This window comes from Lathyrus oleraceus, chromosome 5, assembly GCF_024323335.1.
Source record: "Lathyrus oleraceus cultivar Zhongwan6 chromosome 5, CAAS_Psat_ZW6_1.0, whole genome shotgun sequence".
Classification (NCBI taxonomy): Eukaryota; Viridiplantae; Streptophyta; class Magnoliopsida; order Fabales; family Fabaceae; genus Lathyrus; species Lathyrus oleraceus.
This window is the reverse complement of record NC_066583.1, coordinates 266288096-266305697: the sequence shown is the minus strand read 5'-3', so window position 1 is coordinate 266305697 and position 17602 is coordinate 266288096. Positions and strand designations below refer to the sequence as shown.

Here is a 17602-nt window from a genome sequence, read left to right as displayed (position 1 = left end):
ATAGATACATACCAAATTCCGTTCAATTTTTTAAAAAAAATTCAAAAAATTCCCTTTTTTACAATTTTTTTTTAAAATTCTGATATTTCTTTATAAATTTCTATAAGTACAATAAAAAATCTCAATTTTTTATAAGGGCATAAAAGTAATAGTGCCAAAGATGTGTGGGTGGGGGATAGATTAAGTACGATTGTGGGAAGACAAGTTAAAACCTCCCATAAAAACTATTAAAACTGGAACCGAAACGGCCCATTTCAACCTAAAAGACCAAGGTTCGGGTTGTTTGATTACCCACCTATACATTTACCAAAATCGAAGCCGTCCATTTTATTTCATTTGAAATTGATTTTTCCATTTTATGAACCCTTCGACCGTCATAACCCGATACCAACTTGCACATTACTCTTACTACATGATATTTCCTCAGTCACACAGTATTCCTTGCATGGTATCCAAATTACTCGTTGGATAAAATGATTAAACTTAATTTGCAAACTAAAGTGATAAGACTAGAACAATTTTTGCTTGCAATAACAATTATTACGAGAAAATGGAAATATTCACTTTTATATATTAGCCCGTTCATTTCCCATCACAGTATCTCCTGAAAAAGCTTGAAATCAGTATAAATTTCGTAATATCTAGCTAGGGTTTTGGAAGCGAAACATAGCATCCATAGACCCAGAGACTGCGAGACGCAAGAGGAGCGGAAGACAGAAATTCCACCTCACTTCCATCTCAGCAGCAGCACTGTCATGGGCTTCAGATCTGAACAATGGGCTTCAGGCCCGCCCATTACATTGAGTCCACAATGTGAAAGAAATGCTGACGTGGATAACTTCCACAACAGCATAACAGATTCCATAAAACTAACCGTTACTTTCCCTCCAAAAACGGCGTTTGAAGTTTCAACCTTCCTCAACAATGGGGTTATCAACTAGCTCCGCCTCAACACAGGAATCTTCCCTGCAAAATCCATCTGAGCCGGAGATAAACTCGTCGCCACCGCGCAATTACTTGGCTGAAACGCCGGAATCTTCCCTGCGCAATCCGTTCGAGCCGGATATAAACTTGCCCCAGCGCAATTACTTGGCTGAAAGAGTGTTAAAGAGAAGGCTTATTGAAGAAAGCCAAGATGAATCACTCATCCACGGCTTTGAACTTCAAGAACACGCTGCAAAGTTCCTCGAATCCAACGACCTCTTGTCGCTCCAAGAAGCAATCGATGAATCCGACGAAACCAAGAAAGAATCGATATCGAAAATCTTCACATCGTTTGAACTTCATTACCCTAATGCGTTCTCATTAAAGCTCGTTAACATCCTCCAACTCCATCCTCCGCTTCTAACACGAGTCGATTCCTTAGGTTACCTCCTTCAGATTCTCCAGAGAGGTGAAAAGAGTCCCTTGAATTCATCTATCCTGATTGAACTCAAAAACCCTCTTCTTCATTCATTCAAGGTCGAATCCGAAGAAGATATGTTTCCTTGGCTATGCGAAGCGATTGGCCTCCTCGTTGACAGGTTGCACCAATCTGCTCTCAGGGGTTGGGAGGAGCTTCTCCAGTACGTTTATGATTGCATTTCTGGCGACTCGAAATTGAACAATAAGAAAGGGCTTATGTTGTTAACTGTTTCTACAGTGAACAGGGAGTTCTGGCTGAATCAAGGCAACTTTGATCTTGTCTTCTCGATAGTTTCAGAATTAGTTTTCTCTATGGATCAGGAATTAAAGGCACTGGCATACAATTCATCGATTTCGTTGATATCATCGTCGAAGGATATTCAGACTACAAAACTATCTGATTCTGTCTTTCCGATTTTGTTAAATACCATCGATCAACACGGAGAAGAAGTGGTTCTGATGAATAGGATTCATAGTTTGTTGGATTTAGTTACACCGGGCGATGGAACTATCTTGAGGGGGAAACATGGTGATGTGTTTTGGTGTATGATTCGAGTAGCGGAGATAGAAGATGCAAGCGAGGAACTAGGGTCTGTAGCGGTTAATGTTATCAAGGAGCTCTATGAGGCGAGTGTGATCAAGAATCTTTCTCATGAGGAATTGAAGAGAGTCCTTGTAGTTGCTATGAACATGATGTCGCGTGTCGTTGATGATCCTCTTTGGTATGATGTGGACTATAGGCATTTTATTAACGTTGGGATGACAGATGCTTTTTACCGTGGAAGCTTTTTATTCAATTCACTCGCTTTAGATGGGGATGAAGGTGTGTTTATTCCTACAGCAATTGAGACGATAACAATAAAATATGCATCGGATATTGATTGGCGGCTTCGTCATGCAGCAATGCTTGCCATTGGTCGGATTGCAGAGAAAAACATCAAAGGGGTATGTTTGTAGTATATGATATTGAATAAGCTTTGAACTCTAAAGTGTTTTCTTGATGATGCATTACCTTATAGAAAGAGCAATCATGTCATGTAATTTTTCTACATGTTCTCTGTAGTACATTGTTTTTGAGAAGCGTGTGTGTGTTTCTAGACAAGCATTACCTCTTTCATTTTTGTTATCATGCGAGCTAGGGTAAATCGCGTTGTTATCCTGAATATTAAGAAAAATTGCAGACTTGCAATGTGTCTATAGGAACAAGAAAAAAAATACGCCGCAGCCATAAATACGGTTGCAGGCAATTTTTAAAAACCTTTGTCATGATATGAAATATGTATGTCATGTCCTGATGTGTGTTTGTATGTAACTTTATGCGGATGAAGTTTGCATTTGTATTTTGGTTTCTCTTACACAAGCATAAACTTTAATGACACCACCGAGTTTAAATAATTGCATCCCTTGTGGAGTATGGACCTTCACTAATCAAACAGTAACTTTTAACAAATTAAAATCTATTGGATTTTGCGAGATGTCAGATACTGAGTTTGTAACTCTTGGTTGGTTACTTATAGTTGTGTCATTAGAATGATACATTCTTATGCGAGAAGCGGACAATTTGCAACTACATGTCTTTTCTGAGTGCACACAATGCTAGAAAATGATTTTTGTTATTTAGTATTTTTGCCGATTTTGTTCAGATCATGCTATTTGTGGTTCTAACAATTTCATTCAAACATGATTTTCTATTCCCTTTTTCTATCACAGGACTTGATACAGTACTTTGACCAAGTTGCGAGACTGGTCCTTAAGTCACTGGATGACCTGGACCCCCGGGTACTTTGGGCTACTATGAAAGCAATTGAGTTTTTGAGTGAATATAAGGAACTATTAATGCATGACCAATATCACAAGAAGTTATTGGCTAAACTAGTTCCTATCATCAGATGTAACTCTTGTGCTCGTGTACAGGTACAAAAATATTAACGCTGCAGCTTGACATCAGTTGATAAAAAGCTGTCTGTTTTCTTTGATTCAATTTATATGTTTCTATTTACCTTTGGACACCATAGCGTACCAACGATGTAGGTAACTTTTAGTGCCAGCACTGCTTCTCTGTGGAGTGTGGACTTTCACTCCACAGCCTTAAGCAATTATTTCAATTCACAAGTTACAATTGATTGACTCTTCTCAAATTGCATACAATCACACAAAAATAGCTAGTCCACACCATGATTAGTACTTGTGGGCTTCATGAGAGATTTTGACATATTTTCTTATTTTTAATATGTTTTAAATTTTTATACATTTTCTTCCGAAACATTTTTTTATTGTTATTAGTTTACTCATATTGAAATGTGAGCATTGGTTATTGATTTTAGACGTACTAGTAATTATCTTAAAAACGGATTTCACGTAAGTTTTTCTATGTATACACTGAAGCATTATTTATTAAGTTGTTTTGTAAATGATATCCGTAGTTTACTATTTTCTGCAGTTATATGCTGTTATTGCCATTCATTCCTTGGTAAAAAGTTGTGGCCTAGACAAAATATCACCTTTTGGGGAATCAATTATAGCATCATTACTTGCACTTCTTAAGGTACTTAGTCTGCAATTTTCACTATCAACTTCTCATTTACACACGTATTATGGTTTTATATGCAATCATTGCTTACTGTACATAATCCATATGATTGTTTGTACATATTTACACGTCATATTGGTGGTGTCAACCATTATTTTTCTATTGTTTCTTATGTTTTATGTACTTACAATAAGCTAAATGGTTTTTCTGAGTTTTCAGCATGAAAAACAAAAGTTACAGGTCGAAGCTATTGACACCCTGAAATCATTTGCAGTTTTAATGCCGGTATATGTTAATATCTGAAATCTTGGAATGATGTAGATTTTGGTTATGGTCAATAATTCTGCTAATGTGATTTGATGTGTAATTGTTGCATACAGGAAACTTTTCGCCAAAATCATTACGATACAACATTGGAAGGATTGAAAGTCATTGTTTTTGATATGTATAATTTACCTAGATTCTTGCTCTTTGCGCAATGTCTAGAATGCATGGTATATCTTGTTAGGGAAGTTGGGCCAGATAGTTTCGAAGAGCAGGAAGTTGTTCAGGTGCGTATTTCTGCTAATTCTATTTTGAACTGACTCAAATAATATAGAATGTATCATTGAAAGCAAAGTTAAAACTGAGATATAAATTGAAATTCAAAATTAAGGGGGATATAAAAGATTTAATTTATAGGTTATACAAATACTTTTGCGATCATTCAAGAATAATCTTGATGTACCTTGTGATCCTAGAACAATATATCATTTGAAATTTGGTTAAAGTTGTGACAATTTATATATCTTAAAGGTCGTCAAATAATTACGAAATAATTTCTTTTTGTGCTAATTGATCTTGTAACATTTCAAGGTCATGGAATCTGTAATATCACTTGAAGAAAAACTGAGCAATACGGAATACTTAGCAAAATGTTTCATCTTAAAGGTATATTTGAAATCAATTAAACCCCCCATCCTCCACCACACACACACACGATTATGCTAGTTGAAAGTTTACATTCCTAATTTTGTAAACATTGTGCAGGCTCTGGATCAAATCTGTCGGTGCCCAAGAGTGAGTATTGACAAATATTTAGATAAACTTATGCCAATGTTGCTTGGATCCGCTCAACTCCATCTGGCCTTAACTGTCGATAAGCTCAAGGATGATTATGAAAAGAGTTTGGTTGAAACTATGATAGTTTGGGCTTGTAATATATTGTCATATTGTGCTGTTCGGTCATCTATAAACTTTTTCCCCAGCATAGGCAAGGTTGATAGATCTGATGTTTTTGGTTTATGTAGCGGTTTCTACCTAAAAAGAAAACATGCGACTAATTAAACATGTATTTAAATGTGTAGGTCACTGCATTGTTTACGCGCTTGGTTGGTTGTTCTAGTTTTCAAATTCGCAAGGCTTCTGTTTTAGGTGAAGCTAAAATTAAAATTATGTTGATTATGTTCAAATTTGTTTCATAAAAAATGTCTTCAAATTTGGGTTTCAGCTATTTTTGATAAAGTATTTCACTTTCAATTTCTAGGTCTTCCAAACTTATTACTCTCACTTAAAGTAGGTGACAAAAATATTGATACTAAAAGTGGTTTGACTTTCTTCATTGTGAAGTCTCTCATTGAAGTGTTGAAGAAGGTATTTGGTTATCATTGTTACTTCTTAATATATCAGTTAATGGATTGACTTATTTCTTTCCATTGTAAAACACATGCAGGAAACTGACAGGGTTTTGTATGCAATTGTATGGAGCTTACTTGCCAAATGCATTCAGGTACAAAACAATTCTGCAAAAATATATATTGGTGATATGTTTGGATCATATTTATTTTTTCATATAAGCAACGCATGCTCATTATGCAGACCTCTAGTTCATATTTCAATGATAAATTGATCAAAGTTATTGCTGACGAAATAGAAGATACAATAAGAATGATAATTGAAATTGAGATAACAAAAGCACAAGAATTGGAGACTTCGGAAGGTAGATGTGAACCTTTACCAACTGAAGATAGAATTCAGGTCATATATTTAAATCCTTTTGCTTTTGAATACTTTACATGTGCTATGTCATATTCACTTGCTAAACTCTTTTCTTATTTAGTATTTTTTAGAAAAAAATTGTGAAACAAAAATGATATGATCTCCCTTTGACCATTAGGCTTTGGAATTCATGCTCAACACCGTTCCTTGCAAACGAAGCAATTATTTCCAAAATAAACCAACAAACAATGAATCGCGATCCCTAACACTAGACTGTGGAATACCATGAAGGGGCACCACCTTCCTATCTATGTGAGGGTGTTTTCGGGGAATGAAGGAATATGTCGTCCCAAATTTGCTCCGAAATTGGGAGGGACTGTAGAAAACCCATAGGTGACGAAGCAACACATTTTGGTCGTGACACACATCACAGCCTTGCACAAATTCTTGGATTGTTCTTCTCATACCTACCCAATTGAGATTCTCCGCAATCCTTTGGTATGTGAATAGAAAACTCGAATGGCCACATATAAGGGAAGAGTGAAATTTTGATAGAAACAAATTGATATATAAAAGGAAATTAAGAAAGGGATTAAAGGTAGTGCACTGTCAGTGTAAACTTTCTTTACACTATTATCTAATAGAATTATGACGTTCTGTCATGTCATACCAATTTGGCGGAATGCACGTCTCTGATTGGTTAACAGTGTAAAAATATTTTACACTGTCAGGGTACAGACTTTTTTCTCATTGAAAAAATCACTTTGAATTACATATTAATGTCACAGGACCTCCCCTATCTCCCCCCTATATATTCCAAACATAAACACATAATTAGTAAAACGTAACTGCCCTTAATACTATAATAATTTTCCAGTATGTGCTCTTAATAATATAATAATTTTCCATTAATACTCCTAATAATTTCCCACTTACCACTCCTAATAATATAATAGCAGTTGCAAAACTTAAGAGGTCTTACAATACCTTGCCCCTAAAGATTTACCTTGTCCTCAAGGTGAAGGATAAAATAAATGTCCACTAGGGTCCCATCACTTGAAGTAGAGTGGCAGAGCAAGGCATGAAACTTGATAACTAATGCCTGGATCATATACATTGTTTTGTGGTATATTTGACCCAAAACATAGCATGACTATACTAGGAATTAACAACGCCTGTTCGATCAAACCAAAATATAATCCACCCTCACCAAAGACCCATTTGGAGACAGTCTGATGCTTGATTCAAACCAAAATATAATCCACCCTTCACGAAGGACCCATTTGGAGACAATCTGATGCTCGATTCAAACACCATACTCGCGCCATGTCATCAAAGTGTCTGCCGATACTATGAAATTTGCAAAAAAATGCTTTTGTCTCTTGTTGCGTTTCCACAGTGACATTCACAAGGGAATTTTTGTCATCCTCTACTTTTGCAATTTCTATCTTTTCCTCATTTATCTCTTCCGTTAACTGAATGAGAGCGAAATTTCCTTGGTTTGTTTCTTCTTGTTGGAGGTTAAATGCGTGAGGCATCGATGACTCTATTTCCAATTCAAGTTCTTCTTCTTAGTCAGATATATGCTCTTTTGTGAAATAAAAAAAACTACCCCTCGATCCATGCCTCAATAAGGAGTGTCATCTAAAATCAATGGATTCATGATAAAACCCTCCATAAGGAGAATGTCTTTTTTATTTCTTTTTGGAAGGGGTCAATAAGGGGTTGGGGGATCAAATGGTATAGTTCTTTTGTTGGTAAATTAGAGGATTATAAACATGACTATTGCGTTTCAATTAGCTGTTTTTGCATTAATTGTTACTTCATCCATTTTATTAATTAGTGTACCTGTTGTATTTGCTTCTCCTGATGGTTGGTCAAGTAACAAAAATGTTGTCTTTTCTGGTACATCATTATGGATTGGATTAGTATTTCTAGTGGGTATTCTGAATTCAAAGGTCTCTATTCTCTGGCTTAAAATGCCAAAGTAGTGCATCATAAAACGTTCGCCAACTCGCTTGTAGATGAAGTTGACTCCACCACTACCACCATATGAGAGCATGATTTCTCAAGGCTTTTACTGCCTCCGACAACTTCTCACTCTACGGTGTTCCCAAACCATCAAAGTGCTTCTCAATACAGATCAACTATCAATAGGCATCACTAATGTCGTCAAACTGTGGCTTGTCCATTTTCCCCTACTGTGAATTTCTCGCCTCGAATCAGAACTACTTTGATACTAGTTGATAGAAACCAATTGATATATAAAAGAAAATGGGGAGAATCTCTTTGAATTACAGATTAATGTCGCAGAACTTCGAGGGTCTGCACCTCCTGAATGCCAAAATGACCCCTTGATAAATTTCATGATAATCAACCTCCCCGATCTAATAATTTCTTACTAACCACTCCCAATGATATAACAACAGTTACAAAACTGAAGAGGTCTAACAATAGTTGATAGAAACCAACTGATACATAAAAGAAAATAGGAAAAATCCCTTTGAATTACAGAATATTACCACTGAACATCAAGGGTCTGCACCTAATAATATAATCTTTTTCCACTAACCACTCATAATAATATAATAATTTCCACTTACAAACATATCTGTTAAGTCATCAGTTTTCCTTAATGAGAGGTCTAACAATACTCCCCCTAAAGTTTCACATGGTCCTCAAGGTGAAAGAAATACACAGTAGAAAATATATTTCCTCTTGGATCCCATAACTTGAAGCAAGATTGGGTTGTACAAGAAATAGGATAATTTCCTTCTAGATCAAATTTGTTTGTTATGAGTACTCTTATCACCAGTTGTTGGGATGATGCCGCCGCCACCAGTGGAACTTGTTCCTAGACTTTATCTTAAGAATTGCATCAACCACTCTGTTAGGCCCGACGTCTGGCGGTTTCGGCAATGATGGCTGATGGTCTAACTATTCTGGAAGTGGCCGATCATTTGGTTCATCTCTGAATCCCATTTCTCTAATTTTCACTGTTGCAGAAATTCTTAAGTGTGATGGCAAAGGTGATGTTGATGAATAGCTGAACTTGGACGGGACCTACATCTGCACGACATCAGTACTTGTACTCCTCCTTCATTGTACAACTCTCCATCACTTCTCTGGACCTTTACTTTAGTGGCATCCGTCAATGAATTCACATTCTTCAATGAATCTGCATTCTTCATTACAACGAACAATTTTGGTATCCACTGCACAATCTTCTTTTTCACTGTTTTTTGGACCTGTGTGCCTTCAACTTCGCGACAAATTGTTTCTTCAGATTAAGATGCTATTGGTTCTTGATTTGGTGTTGTTTGGAAAGAGTGTCAGAATGTGTGATTTGCAGTGGAGGGGGGTTAAATTGGAATTGAAACATGGTTTGCCGAATTTTTTCTCACCAGAGGACAGTGGATCCACCGAGCATGCACGGTGTACGGTTGCATCTCAATAGGTTATGGATACCATATTAAAAGAGAGAGAGTAAGACATAATGAGAGGCATACACTTAAACTGCGTGTTTGAGTAGCATCACATCACAGAAATTCTGTTATTAGGCACTATACAATCAAGAGCATTATTGACAATGGCAAAGGAATACAAAAGAATAAGAGTTTTATACTGTGTAAACAAATTTTATACATATTTTAACTAGATATGTTTCATCACCCTTTCACATGATTTTCATACGGAAAATATGCACGGGCATATATGCAAGTCGATCTATAATTATTTAGAGGATTCTTTAATACCCTAGAGTTTTGTTAGCTATACTCCTAAATTTTCATTTACATTTATTGATCTATTGAGTAGGAATGATGATTAGAGTTTTTACTCATCACAGGGGGTAGTTCACTTGATAACGACAACAATCGACACCTTTAAAGATCGATTCATGCCACATGTTGATGACCTCTTGTCAAATGTTGTCGTGTTTTTGGTATGTTCATTACTTCTTCTCATCTCAATGTTTTTTAGTCAAGCTTGTTATAATCGTCGTACTAGATAACTTGCATACATCAAAACAAGAGTAATATTAAATCAAGTGAAGAATATTTTCAACTTCCTGTAAAAAAATAAAGATTATTTTCAATGTACCGTTTATATTTGAACTATGTTTGGGGTTATATATGAGATATGAAATTTGATATGAATGATTAATTTTTATTTTTAATAATTTATATTCAGTTTTTATTAGTTTTTCTTATAAAAAAATTAATCCAACCCAAACCATCTATTCAAAATCAATTAAATCCAATCCACAGTCACTCGGATCTTATACTCAATAGCGCAAGTTCTACTGAATAATCTTAGGTAAAAGTTGTGTTCCGTATGCTATTTTTCTCATCAGTTTATTATCGCTTCTTCGTAATCTTTGGCAGGCCGATGACAATTCAGATAGGGTGGTAGCTTTTGCAATTTCCATTTTTAATGTTATCTTGCCACTATTCCCAGACAAATTGCCTCTGTAAATCTAGTTTCTTTTATAATTCTCATCTAAAATTATAGCAATAATGAATGGCTATATTATTAATAGATCTTTTTTCTCTGTGCTATGTGAACAGGTATCATGACAGATATAGCTTAGCCTCCTGTTTTGCATTAAGGAGAGATTATCCTTGTTCCGAGCTGGTATTTTGAAATATGTGTGACTAATTTAGTTTCTTTATTTATTTATATCTAAGAAACTTGATCATTAGTTTTTGAGTAACGATTATTCCAGCATGCTACACGGGCTATTGGTATTTGTGCTATGTATGGAGGAGATCAATTTAAAGCCTTGGCTAGTGGTAACTTCTTAAGCTCTTATATATGCACACAGATACATATATCAATTTTTGTTGGAATATGACTATAGGTTTTATGCAGAGGGTATCTTGAGGCTGTACAATGTCATGGGTAAAATAAGACATTGTATATTATGTGATACCGCAGTTGCAGCTCTTGGAAAGATCTTTGAGTTTCATCATGACAGTATCGGCCCTAAGGTAAATCTTCCAAAATATCATTGTACTTTATCAACATGACTTCTGCAATGTTTACTGCAAGAGCTAGCTTTGCCTTGCCACCTGTTTTACCCCTAAATCACAATGTTTTTAAGCAGGCGGTTCAAAAATGGTTAAACTTCTTGCCATTGAAGCATGATTTCAACGAAGCTAGATATGCACACGGGCTGCTTTCTAAATTAATACAAAGGTGTTAAATTGTTCTTATGACCACCTTTTGCTTTATATTCAAATTATTACTATATTCATACTTTGGTACTATATATATTGTGCTAAGCAAAAGCTGTAAACTGTGTGCATTGATCAGGTCGGATGAATACCTATTTGGAAGTAATAATGAGAATCTTGCCAAGATCATTTCCATCGTAAAAGAAGTAAGTCAAAGCAATTTTCTTTACTTCACTGAAATATGGATTTATCCTAATATATTTTCTTTTAGATTTTATCTGGACCTGATCGCTTGGGAAGTGAAGAAGCTATTAATCAGATGATCGACTTCATAGATCAACATGGTGGAGTGGAAGTTGAAATAGGAGGTTGAAGTTTATTTAGAGCGTCAAGCACTGTACATGTCTATACAATACCATTTCTCTAATTATTAGGCTTCAATTTCTCTGTTGATTTATCCAATAGCCAGGAAGGTGCAAGATTTACTGTCCTGTAATTGAATTGCAACGAATAATAGTTTTCAGAGGTGTTTTTCTTTTCTTTTCTGCAAGCACGCTTTGTTGGGGATACCTGAGATTTGCCTCTTGTTACAAATTATACGTTGCGAGGTTAATTAGGAACACTACACTATTGGCAACAATGTTTAGATATGTGGCTTCAAATTTATGTTTGGGCAACAATTGTCAATAAAGTCAATATGTCCGAGTGGTTAAGGAGACAGACTTGAAATCTGTTGGGCTACGCCCGCGCAGGTTCGAACCCTGCTGTTGACGAATTTTTTTATTTTCATATTTGATGCGTCACTTCATTACTTTTATAACACAATTATTTGACGCGTCACACTCAAAAACTAAAGGATTTTTAGAACACTATTAGTGAGTGATTTGCTTAATGTATTTAGCTCAAATTTTATTAGCATATTTAAGCTAGGTTAGCATATTGAATTAGGGGTTTTTAACACCATTATGTGTAAAAAAAATTAATCAAAATTTGATTTTGGTCACTTTTTAATTAATTTTATAAGTAGTGTCGTCTCAATAGATTGAGGTTTGAAACGAATTTCAAAAATTAGAAATTTATAAAATTAATCTTTTTATATAAATAATTTAATAGATAATAAAACCAACTCATTTAATCTGTGATATATCTGGATTTTTTGAGATGTAAAATCATTTATAAAATTATCAAAATTGATTTATTAAAATATTTCTTTTTCAATAGATAATAAAGTTAATTCATTTAATCTTTGTTGAAACATTGTTAATCTTAAATACGATTTTATTAATTTTAATTTTAAAAAACTATGTTCTGTAATACACAGGTTTTTAACATTATTTCATAAGTATGCAATGTGAGAAAAAATCAATTATTTTTATATGATTATGTGTGTCAATTAGTTTATTATCTTTTACACGTATAATTTTTTTAAAGATGTTTAGTTCTGTAAATAAATCAAACTCAACAATATCCGAGTTTCTATTATATTTTAATGATCGTTCAAGATTAAGACAACATTCTTTTAACTTTTCATTGACTAATAACCTTATATTGTCAATGTTAAAAAGAAATCCAAAAATATCATTATACAATTTAAATTTTTGAAACCTATTTTAAAATTAAGTAATTGTTTTATCTACTATGTATAAAGGATAATCATTGAAACTATATTTTTCTATGAGATAAGTAAAAAAAAATGAAATCAAATAAAAGGGAAAGCAATTTATCATTGAGATTATATTTTTTTTATTAAAAATATAGTATTTAATTAAAAATATAAAATATATAAACTAATTATATTAACTTAAAAAGTCACAAATAAAGAGAGAGGACGATTAATCATGAATAAATAAAATAATATTTATTGTCACTATAGTTAAAATAAAAAAAAACAAACTACATATCAATTTTATAAATTTAAATTCTTTTATGTAAATTGTTCGTGTAATATATGTGTTACATCTTTTATCATTGTTTTTTATGAGATAACTTAGGTCTCTCAACATATATATTAGTTTTAAAAATTAAAATTGTAGGCCTAAAAACGAGGGTTTTATTAGCGTAAAGGTTGAGACGGCCTGTTTGCAAATTAAATTATATACTCTTTAATTCGACTATAAACATTCCTCTTCACTTGTTATTAACCTATTGTCCCGTTCAATGATGGGGTAACTACAAACATTTAACTCTTAAGTTAGTGTGATATGTCAATATGAGATATCTAGGATAAAATTATGTGTACCTTAAATTGATGACTTTAACTTTTATATAAGAATTTTGATAAAAGAGAAAAATAAAGGGATTTTAGGTAGAATGATATATGAATAATGATTATTAATATATTTTTAATATATAGATCATCATAACAAAACATATATTTGGATTTGATTGTATCTAATCCCTAAAAAATCCTTAAAACTCATCTTCAATATAATTTTTCAGCCCCCTCAAATTTGAGTGATTTTGTGTTAGGAAGAAAAATAAATCCCCCAAAGACCAAAGCCATCTCCTCTCAAATATTTTCAACTCATCCTTCTTTTTTTTCTAAGTCAATCTCCCGATAAATTCTCAAATAAAAGTTTAAAGGTTCTAAAATCTTCTTTTAGTGACAATTGTCTCTAAGGACGATGGTCAATAAATCAGGCAATATTGTTATCCAACAGCTTAAGAGGATCAATTGACCTTGCCCTTTAATTTCTTCCGGGTCAAAGTTTCTTTTGCGCTTATCCTCTACTCTTGAATTTGAAGAATTTAACTTATCACCCCTCAGTTATACCTGACACCCTTGCATTTCAAATGAATAGACAATATTGTCCATGTAATAATTTTTCACTCATGTTTTCCAAATTCACCTCTCACATGCGCGATACTGGAAATTTCGTTATCTACCAAAGATTTGAAAAACAATATGTTTTTTTTACCGAAAATTATGAAATTTACGTGATTATATACCCTAAATTTCAAAAATTTTGATAATTCACCACAGAAATTTCATAATTTACGGTAGAAAATGACATGCAAATTCCCAGAAATTTCAAAATTTTCGGTAGTTATGAAAACTATGTTTTCCACTAGAAATTTCAGAATTTCCAGAAAAATTAGGAAAATTATAAAATTAGTGAAATTTCCGATAGTTATTGATCTTTTTTATTTTTTTTCTTCTATTTTTTGCAGTGAAATACAAGGGCATAAACGACATTATCCCGTCCAGAGAAACGGATAGAGCAACATATCAGGCTAGGGTTGTTGAGGCTGAGTCTTCCCAGATACGCGTTCGACGAGTGTCCAATCGGTTCACACCAAAAATGGTTGGCTGAGCAGGTACAATTTTGTGCATCCCGTAGCACCTGATACCGACCGATTAGATCAATTGAGCAATCCATAAATGATCTTGAGTTTGTTCATGCTCAAGATATTCATGACCTAGCGATCGAGACAAATGTGATACATATTGCTAATGAGATGGTTGCTGATGAGGCAACTGCTGATAAGGTGGTCCAGCTAGTTATTGTTGTTGCTGATCCGGTTGTCCAGCCATATGTTGTTGTTGCTGATTCGGTCCCATATGCTATTGCTGACACAGAGGTTACGGTTCCTTCGACTGAGCCATTTGTGCACACTAATGGAGGACCCATAGGAGGAGAATTCACCAAGTTTGACAATTGTAATAAACCAAAAGGTAATTCTAGAGGATTGATAGGGGTTACTCCATGGAGATTCCTATTGTGATGATCTATGAGTGCTTTTGCAACCTTGAGATTTTGGGAAACAAATTATTTTCTTTTATTCCTCACATATGTCAAAGCAAATTTGTGTTTTTTTTCCAATATGTTTTAAAAATTCTTTTTAAGTTCAAAATTTCATTATTAACAAACAAAATAAAATTTTGCATAACAAAGAAAAACAAAAGAAAAAAACGACAGTAATTGATAGAAAAATTTTGTATTTATTCAAGAATGGTAGCACGCAAATGGCGGAGCTCCATGAAATGTTACAATTTTGAAAATAGCAATGGTAAGGGTTTACACTTAATCACAATAACCACTACTAGCCCTAATAACCATGACTCCACAGACCCTTGCTTCTGAAGGGAGTAACTAGATTGATCTTCCTGCCTTGGGCTCTTCTGTGTTTATCAGTCTTGTCTGATGCAGTCTTTGCCTTTTGTCCTTAATTTTTTCATGGACCGCCCTTTCAGGTTTTCAGTCCATCGGGATGCTTTTTTTCCTAAGTCGCCTTTTCAGGTTTTCAACTTAGCGAGTTATCATAATTTTTTTATTTATCCCTAACTTTTGTCTAGACGCCACTTTCGGGGTTTTCAGTCCTCCGGGATACCATTTTTGCCTAAGTCGGCTTTTCAGGTTTTTGACTTAGCGTGTTTTTCTCAGGCATAGTATTTTTTTACTACATCAGAGTTCACGGGTTGTGAGAGCTCTTCATCATCCATAGTTGTAAGAATCAGGGCGCCGTCGAAGATGGTTTTCTTTACAACATATGTGACTTCAAAGAATTTTATATCTAATTATTAGGATTTCAAACTGGTATCTTTTGTTGCTGAGATTTTTCATGGTAATAATAATGAAGAACTTTCTAAGATGTTAAATGTTGTCTTGCCATTTCAATACAAACTTTCTGGTGTGCCTCAAAGTATTTATACTACTTTATGGTTTGGCTTTTCTGTTCAAAGGCAACAAGATAAAAATATTTTTCTGCTCAAAGACAGAAGTAGTAGTAAATGGCAGGAGCTTTGAAATGTCACCGCAGAAATGTGATTATAGTGGTTACTGCTCATTTGATGACCCTTTGCTTTGTAATTGTTATTGCAACCAACTTGGAAACATATTGTGATAACTAATGCATTGGAAAAGAAACATATTGTAATAACTAATGCATTGGAAATTAAATTATTTGTTTATTTAGTTGCTGTAAAAAAATGCAAATGTGTAACTAAAGATTTTTTTTAATTGTTATGTTTTTCTTATGATATAGACAAAAAGTAACATAAAAAATATTTTTTTTTAAATTATTAAAATAAAATAAAAATAATCTAATTATAAATGTTACAAAAGATTCAATTAAATTCAAATGAAGGGAATAAATTGTAAAACCAAGTTTAAAATTGTGAAGAAAAAATTTTGTAAAACAAATTGTAACACAAATTGTAGAACAAAAAAAATTATAATTATCATCATTTTTCATTTTTTTTTAAATTCATGTCTTAATTTGTGAAAAAAAATTAATTTGTCAATACTTATTTAAACATAATATAAAAAACTTTCTTGCTAGAAATTTAAAAATAATACCAAGGCAAACCAAAAAGAACCTAACTTTTGAGAATACAAAGATATAACTCTAAATAATTAAAGTTAAATCTTTTATGACAAAAATCTCAAAACCTAAAAGTGTAACACCCTTCTGAATACCCCAAAATAATTAATTAAAATATTAATATATGACAATCAGAGTAATTATGCCCCGAAGGGTGTCACACAATCGCTTCACAACATTCATTCAAATATCCTGTCATGCTCATTTATTTAATCAAAACAAGATTCTTTTGCATAATTCGCAGCGGGCACGAAATATCGACATTTAAATCGTGTATTACATTACAGGTAAAGTTGATCAACGACTAAATTAAACATAGCCAAACATCCCCTCCCGATGTTACATCTACCAGAGCATGACCACTAAGGACGACTCTAGACTCCAAGGACTAGCTGCTACTCAACTCACTGTTCGTTACCTGAAAAATAGGTGTAAGGGTGAGTTCCTCAATCAATACAATAAGCATTATACAACATTATGTAATGTTAAGTAAATAACGCATCAAATCACCCTAACCAGACTACACACTCAATAACGGCAGTATCAATTCAAACATCATACTCAACAATAACATATGTATAATCTCCAACCATACTCAACATCAACAACACAACACACAACACACATATAATACTGGAATACATCCAATCATATTATACGCCATACATTCATTATGCAATGAGACTCAACATATGCGGTACCGACTCTTCTTGAACTTACAGTTCAAGCTCACCGATCCCTCCGGATACGGCTACTAAGCTCACTAGTCCCACTCATTTGAGACCTAGTGACTCACTCACTAATTCCTCACCATGGGAATTAGCTACAGCCCCAAAGGCTAGACTATGCAAGCTAATCATCTAGCATGCAAACATCAACAACAATTCACAACAATTTACTCACTAATCCCTCACAATGGGAATTAGCTACAGCCCCACAGGCTATGCCATGCATGCTAATCATCTAGCAATGCAGCATCAACAACAATTCAAGAATAGACAATATGCTCACACTATAAGTCATACAACAGTCTATTCACAATGCATACATAACTGATACATTTACAGCATAATGCACACCATCACATATCATCAACACAATTATCACGAAAGCATATCATATCATGCCACACAATCAATCATAGTATTAGCACACCCTACTAATACCTATGCCTCTCAAAACAACGGGA

General features: G+C 33.8%; 1 protein-coding gene and 1 non-coding gene across 2 annotated transcripts; both read left to right on the top strand.

Moving 5' to 3' along the window:
- Positions 1 to 532: 532 nt before the first annotated feature.
- LOC127083762 (uncharacterized) lies at positions 533 to 11638 on the top strand. Its single transcript, XM_051024097.1, has 19 exons — positions 533 to 2349; positions 3115 to 3318; positions 3845 to 3949; positions 4154 to 4219; positions 4315 to 4485; positions 4790 to 4864; positions 4964 to 5191; positions 5281 to 5347; positions 5460 to 5566; positions 5646 to 5702; positions 5792 to 5950; positions 9759 to 9854; positions 10297 to 10382; positions 10480 to 10546; positions 10638 to 10704; positions 10784 to 10902; positions 11019 to 11110; positions 11228 to 11294; positions 11360 to 11638. Exons 1-19 carry the CDS (start codon positions 925 to 927, stop codon positions 11459 to 11461), a joined length of 3360 nt encoding a protein of 1119 aa, XP_050880054.1. The 5' UTR covers positions 533 to 924; the 3' UTR covers positions 11462 to 11638.
- A 141-nt stretch (positions 11639 to 11779) lies between these two features.
- Positions 11780 to 11861, top strand: TRNAS-UGA (transfer RNA serine (anticodon UGA)). The gene has a single exon. It is a non-coding gene; the product is annotated as a tRNA-Ser (tRNA).
- Positions 11862 to 17602: the final 5741 nt, after the last annotated feature.

Coding starts and splice junctions, on each gene's coding strand:
- LOC127083762 (XM_051024097.1), top strand. CDS start 925: ATGGGGTTATCAACTAGCTCCGCCTCAACACAGGAATCTTCCCTGCAA. Junction 4,486..4,789: donor AAGAGCAGGAAGTTGTTCAG/GTGCGTATTTCT, acceptor TAACATTTCAAG/GTCATGGAATCTGTAATATC. Junction 10,383..10,479: donor TTCCCAGACAAATTGCCTCT/GTAAATCTAGTT, acceptor CTATGTGAACAG/GTATCATGACAGATATAGCT.